The sequence below is a fragment of the Salvelinus namaycush genome, chromosome 4 (genome assembly GCF_016432855.1).
Source record: "Salvelinus namaycush isolate Seneca chromosome 4, SaNama_1.0, whole genome shotgun sequence".
NCBI lineage: Eukaryota > Metazoa > Chordata > Actinopteri > Salmoniformes > Salmonidae > Salvelinus > Salvelinus namaycush.
The window spans coordinates 19,996,488-20,003,009 of NC_052310.1; the positions used below are offsets into that span (position 1 = coordinate 19,996,488).

A 6,522-nucleotide genomic window follows, 5' to 3' on the forward strand; every position below is an offset into this window, starting at 1 on the left:
CTCGGAGCTCTACGGACAATTCCTTTGACCTCATGGCTTGGTTATTGCTCTGACATGCACTGTCAACTGTGGGACCTTATATAGACAGGTGTGTGCCTTTCTAAATCATGTCCTATCAATTGAATTTACCTGAGGTGGACTCCAATCAACTTGTAGAAACATCAAGGATGATCAATTTAAAAAGGATGCACCCGAGCTCAATTTCGAGTCTCAAAGCAAAGGGTCTAAAAAATAAGATATTTTGTTTGTTTATTTGTAACATATTTGCAAAAATGTCTAAAAACCTGTTTTCACTTTGTCATTATGGGGTACTGGATTGATGAGAATATTTATTTATTTAATCCATTTTAAAATAAGGCTGTAATGTAACAAGATGTGGAAAAAGTGAAGGGGTCTGAATACTTTCCGAATGCACTGTACATGTTATTTTTATGTACACATATTTGGATAAAGAACAAAAGATTAAGCCAAAATTACTAAAGCATACATTTTATATTTCCTAATATTGGTGCATTATGGTAATGATAAGCAGGTTTCGGAGATGAGAATCCATGTTTCGGTAATGAGCGTTGCATAGTTTGCCATTGAAAAACTGCACTGAGGTCTATTAGAGATTCAGTAACCTAATACATCAAATTGTGTCATTTGTTAATCCCAAATTATTTGCATAACACTAAAATCACTGATCTTAATACAATTGACTAAAACACCACTTTTTTTCATAAATACTGTAATTATGTGCCTGCATTTTCAAAAGCAAATTTTTTGGAGAAAAAGTAATTTCCCCAGTCTGTACCACCATTATTGTTGTATTAGGATGTGGCTATGTGTGGTTCTAAAGTATTTTAGATGCATTTCTTGACATGATATGCCTATAAAGTATCTCAATATGGGCCTCCTGAGTGGCACAGTGGTCTAAGGCACTGCATCGCAGTGCTAGAAGCGTCACTACAGACCCGGGTTCGATCCCAGGCTGTGTCGTAGACCTGGAGACCCATGAGGCGGCGCACAATTGGCCCAGCGTCGTCCGGGTTAGGGGAGGGTTTGGCCGGCCGAGATTTCCTTGTCCCATCGTGCTTTAGCAACTCCTTGTGGCGGGGCCGGGCACATGCACGTTGACTTCGATCGCCAGCTTAACGGCGTTTCCTCCAACGCATTGGTGCGGCTGGCTTCCGGGTTAAGCGAGTAGTGTGTCAAGAAGCAGTGCGGCTTGGCGGGGCCGTGTTTTGGAGGACGCATGGCGGGAGTCCGTGTGGGAGTTGCAGCGATAAAAAACTGTAACTACCAATTGGATATTGGGGAGAAAAAGGGGTAAAAAGTACAATAAATAAATCAATTCTAAATATGTGGGATATGGACCAAAAACTGTCAAAGAACAGTATAGGTAAGCGCTAAAACAGGTACACATGTCAAAATGGGGGATATCTTCCTTTACGTGGCAGGGTTGCTATTTGCTCAAACACAAACTCCAGATTGTGGTTTTAAGTCAATTAAATGGGGTTTATACACCCATATTTCTTGACAACCCCTACTGATGTTTTACCCCCAAAAATACAAAATAATAAATAAATAACAAAATCGATACAATGTAGGCATGGTCCTAATAAATAATTTAAGTTACCAGTACTGCACACCCATTGATTATACTGTAATGAAACAGCAGGGAGCAGGTCGCTAGCCCGAGGTCCGGCGCGCTATCGACTGTGCCGCAAAAGCATGCTCAAACGGCAGAGTCGATATCCGCGCTTATAAACCCAGGGTCGTTACACTACCCCCTCCTTTCAAAGAACGCGTCCTCGCGCTAGCTTGTGACTCTACATCTTACAGGAACGCGCTAACCAGCCAAGCACACGCACTTCTGACACCAATGTAATGAAATAGCTGGGAGCAGATCTCGAACCCTCGACCTTCTAGCCCGAGGTCCAGCGCGCTATCGACTGTGGTGCAAAAGCATGCTCGAATGGCAGAGTCGATTTCCGCGCTTATAAACCCAGGGTCGTTACAATACATTAGAATTAGCTTATTATCATCACCAAAATTAAGTTTCTCATTACTGAAATTGACCAAAAAATTCTGCGGTAATGAGAAATTTGTGTTTTGGTAATGAGAGGCCCTTAGTTGAATCTGCAAGTAATAGGAGACAGCCATTATGAGTCAGCAAACAATTGACCACATCACTAAAGCCCACTCATGCCTCCATGTTGGAAAGGTAATGGCTCCGGTAGATTTTCCCAATTTCAGCTTTTTAGTATTATTATAAAAAAATTTAACCTTTATTTAAATAGGTTAGGTTTTTCTAAAGTAAGATTGTATGAAATTACCCGAGAATTCAATCTGCACGCATTTCGTTAATGAGAATTTGGGGTGAAAAATAAAACAATTCTGGAGAAAATGTACAAATGACTTAAAATAAGACCTTGTGCCAAAAAATAGGTGTCTTAGACTTCAGAATGATAGTTGATTGTTGCAGATGCATCATTGTTTTCTAACTCAATTTGCTATTGCCCTGGTTAAAACTGGTTTCATGAGAATCGCCCATCCATCCAAATGACACTTTTGGACATGCCCCAAGTGTCTATAGGAATAAGTCGTAAAGCTAGGTCATAAAGCTGTACCTAAGGGGTTAATTTTGGATTTTATATGTGGTGAGGCAATAGAGTTTAGTTTTCTATGAATTTGAGGAAGAGTTTCCCTTCAGCTACATTAGTGAGATTTGGTGGAGAGAGGGCAAGAACACTCACATCTATGTGAGTCTTTATATATATATATTTATTTATTTATATATATAGTCTTTGTTTTTGTGCAATCAAAACAGGGATACAGAAGATGAATGGGATATTTAAGCACCCAAAATGTTGGATCTGACAGTGACCACCTTTCAGCAATGTCCATTAGGCCTGATTGGAAGTAGCTTGACATTGCTAGTTCTGTAGCCTACCTGTCTGTGCAAATATTGATAATGACTGGGGAAATTGTCTTCTCTTGTGTGTCACCTGGAGACAAAATATAGGACTCACCTGTGCTCCCTCGGTGTGGTTCTTGACTCGAGTGTCCAGATGGCGGTGAGCCAGCTCTCCCTCCGAGTCGATCTGTTGCAGGAGCCGCTTGGGCTGAGTGACTTCCTCCACAGCAGGTCCCCGGTCCCCCTGCTCCTCCGAAGGCTGCCATTCCCACGTCTCCCCGTCTCCTCTATTGCTCACCGAGCTGCTCCAGCCTTCATCCGAGCGGTTAAGGCAGGCAGCCAGAGAAAGGGGTTAGAGAAGCAGGGTGATCAATCAATAGGGCTTTTGTTATCGTGAATGATGAAATGTCTGCACTGACAGCGGGCGACAACCAGCGATTGGCACGCTGTTATCGCCGGGATTGACTATTGTGATGGTGGTGTTGTGGATGTCTGCTGCAGTCTCCCATGGACGCGATTTACTGCGTAGGCTGCCACTACAGAACCTTGGAGCACAGCTCCGACTCCATCCCCATCTCGAAGGCAGCAGGCGCGCGTTACGAGGGAAATTGTTGATGCAGCAAATCTTACCGCGTAGTTCTCATGACAGGGAGTCTGCAAAATGGGACTTAAATAGCTCGGAAAATCTTAAAATAACCCGTTAATAACGAAGGGAAAGTTATAGGCCTACGTATAACGTTAAGGGTTAAATTTGCGGGAAGAAAGCGCGGCTTTAACCCCCCCAGTCTCTTACCTGTCACGGCAAACCGCGCACTCACAGCAGCGAACACCAGGCATCGCACCACCAGCATGATGCTCACATAGTCCCCGGGATTTGCATGGAGCAACACCGTTGAATAAAAAAATAAAACAATTGGTGGACCAACTGCAGGTGACAATTACAAAGAGCCGCAGGGGACCCCTTTAACGATGTACCCACATCACGACCAAGAACGGGTTCTCTATCTAGAAAAATATATTCTGACAAGGTTATTCATCCTACAACAAAAGGCTAAGAAAAACCGTCATAAAATATGGATCAAATGTGTATCACTACTGGCAAAGCCGGGGAAGACTATAGGCGAATACTAGTACCTATTGGGAGTGACGCTGAGCGGTTAAATGTGATCATTCTTCCTTGGCTCGGAGTTGCTGGAAAAAGTGAACTGGAGCGATTGCAAGCGAGGGGCGTCGAATCCGCGTTGACTGGAACACGTGGGACTCAGCGCTCCCTCCCTCATCTAGCCTATTGTTGCATATTCCTGTCAGGTAGCACGGCCTCTTTTTCAGAAAACGCAAACTGCAGATTCAGTGGCAACTTTAATGTCAGGCAGCTGTATCCATAGTAGTAAGGAAAGTAATATAGGCGTGAGTGCAGTTTGACACCGATCTATGTATTGGCGGAAAGCGCCATGTACTGAAATTGTCCGACGAGCCCCATAGATACTGTTTTGCACTTAAGGACTAGGTTGCATTGAACAGCGGTATAGTACTGAAATGGGACAAACCCCTAGATTGCATATAGGGATACCTGTATGGGCAGACAAGACATGATAACAGTGGCAGCATAGGCAGATGAGAGGGTAGGGTACATACACATTTCCCTACAACACACCATCGTAGTGTAGTAAAAAAAAAAATGGTGTTAACCTTATTTGCAGTAAGCATACTTACCCCAACTCCACCTTCCTCAAAACAATCCAGCTATAGAAATCTGATAAGATTTCAACTCATTTTTAAAATAAATGGAAATTCACATTAATGCAGTAAAGTATTCACCTGTTCACTCAGTTAAACATTCTACATCCTAATAATGGAATAGACAAGGTTAGGTATCAGATTTGTCTGCGTCAACTGTATGAGGGGTTGACGTAGCGGTGAGCTAAAAAGGATGCATCGACCGACCCATCACTGCCCTTCAACAAGCCGAGTCTACACTCAGCACTTAGATCCATCTCACTTAGATCCATCTCCTCAGAGTCCTTCTCCCTTGCCCTACAAGCCCGCAGTCAGCATAAAATACCTATAATAGGTAGAGCACAATACTAGAAACTCATTTACAGTTAAAGTCGGAAGATTACATCCACTTAGGTTGGAGTCATTAAAACTCATTTTTCAACCACTCCACACATTTGTTAACAAACTATGGTTTTGGCAAGTCGGTTAGGACATCTACTTTGTGCATGACAAGTAATTTTTCCAACATTTGTTTACAGACAGATTATTTCACTGTATCTCAATTCCAGTGGGTTAGAAGTTTACATATACTAAGTTGACTGTGCCTTTAAACAGCTTGGAAAATGCCAGAAAATTATGTCATGGCTTTAGAAGCTTCTGATAGGCTAATTGACATAATTTCAGTCAATTGGTGGTGTACCTGTTGATGTATTTCAAGGCCTACCTTCAAACTCAGTGCCTCTTTGCTTGACATCATGGGAAAATCAAAGAAATCAGCCAAGATTAGACCTCCACAAGTCTGGTTCATCCTTAGGAGCAATTTCCAAACGCCTGAAGGTACCACGTTCATCTGTACAAACAATAGTACGCAAGTACAAACACCATGGGACCACGCAGCCGTCATACCACCCAGGAAGGACACGCGTTCTGTTTGAGAGATTAATGTACTTTGGTGAGAAAAGTGAAAATCCATCCCAGAATAACACCAAAGGACCTTATGAATATGCTGGAGGACAGGTACAAAAGTATCTATATCCAAGGTAAAACAAGTCCTATATCAACATAACCTGAAAGGCTGCTCAGCAAGGAAGAAGCCACTGCTCCAAAACCGCCATAAAAAAGACAGACTACAGTTTGCAACTGCACATGGGGACAAAGATCGTACTTTTTGGGGAAATGTCCTCTGGTCTGATGAAACAAGAATTGAACTGTTTGGCCATAATGACCATCGTTATGTTTGGAGGAAAAAGGGGGAGGCTTGCAAGCCGAAGAACACCATCCCAACCGTGAAACACGGGGGTAGCAGCGTCATGTTGTGGGGGTGCTTTGCTGCAGGAGGGACTGGTGCCCAAGTTAAACAATTTAAAGGCAATGCTACCAAATACTAATTGAGTGTATATAAACTTCTGACCCACTTGTAATGTGAATAAATAAAAGCTGAAATAAATCACTATTATTCTGACATTTCACATTCTTAAAATAAAGTGGTGATCCTAACTGACCTAAGACAGGGAATTTTTACTAGGATTAAATGTCAGGAATTGTGAAAAACTGAGTTTAATTGTATTTGGCTAAGGTGTATGTAAACTTCAGACTTCAACTGTATATGGTCTACTTTATCAATTCATATTGGGTTTAGGAAGTACATTCCACAACATGATATGCTGTAACCGACTGTAAACCTCTCGATCAAGAAGTGTACTTATTGTGTATGACTGGGTTAGAATCCTTGTCTCCTGCACACAAGACTGTGTAAGCCTGTTGAGTGAAAGTGGGGCTACGTGATAGGGTTTTCATGTATACTGGTATGGATTTTCACTATACCGTCTAAAATGATACAGTGCTAGATAAATTAGTTCTACAAATTGGACTACATGTCAGTTCGGTCCTAGTTGGGTTGAGTA

At 42.2% G+C, this 6,522-nt stretch overlaps 1 protein-coding gene across 1 annotated transcript in view; it reads right to left on the minus strand.

Moving 5' to 3' along the window:
• adam11 (ADAM metallopeptidase domain 11) overlaps nt 1-3,753 on the minus strand; it is a 45,170-nt gene extending 41,417 nt beyond the window's left edge. The window contains exons 1-4 of the mRNA XM_038990704.1: nt 3,696-3,753; nt 3,533-3,541; nt 3,201-3,214; nt 3,018-3,149 (exon numbers count right to left, since the gene is read on the minus strand). Of these exons, the coding sequence (XP_038846632.1) occupies nt 3,018-3,149; nt 3,201-3,214; nt 3,533-3,541; nt 3,696-3,753 (213 nt within the window). The remainder of the gene's footprint in view (nt 1-3,017; nt 3,150-3,200; nt 3,215-3,532; nt 3,542-3,695) is intronic.
• Between the last annotated feature and the right edge of the window lie 2,769 nt (nt 3,754-6,522).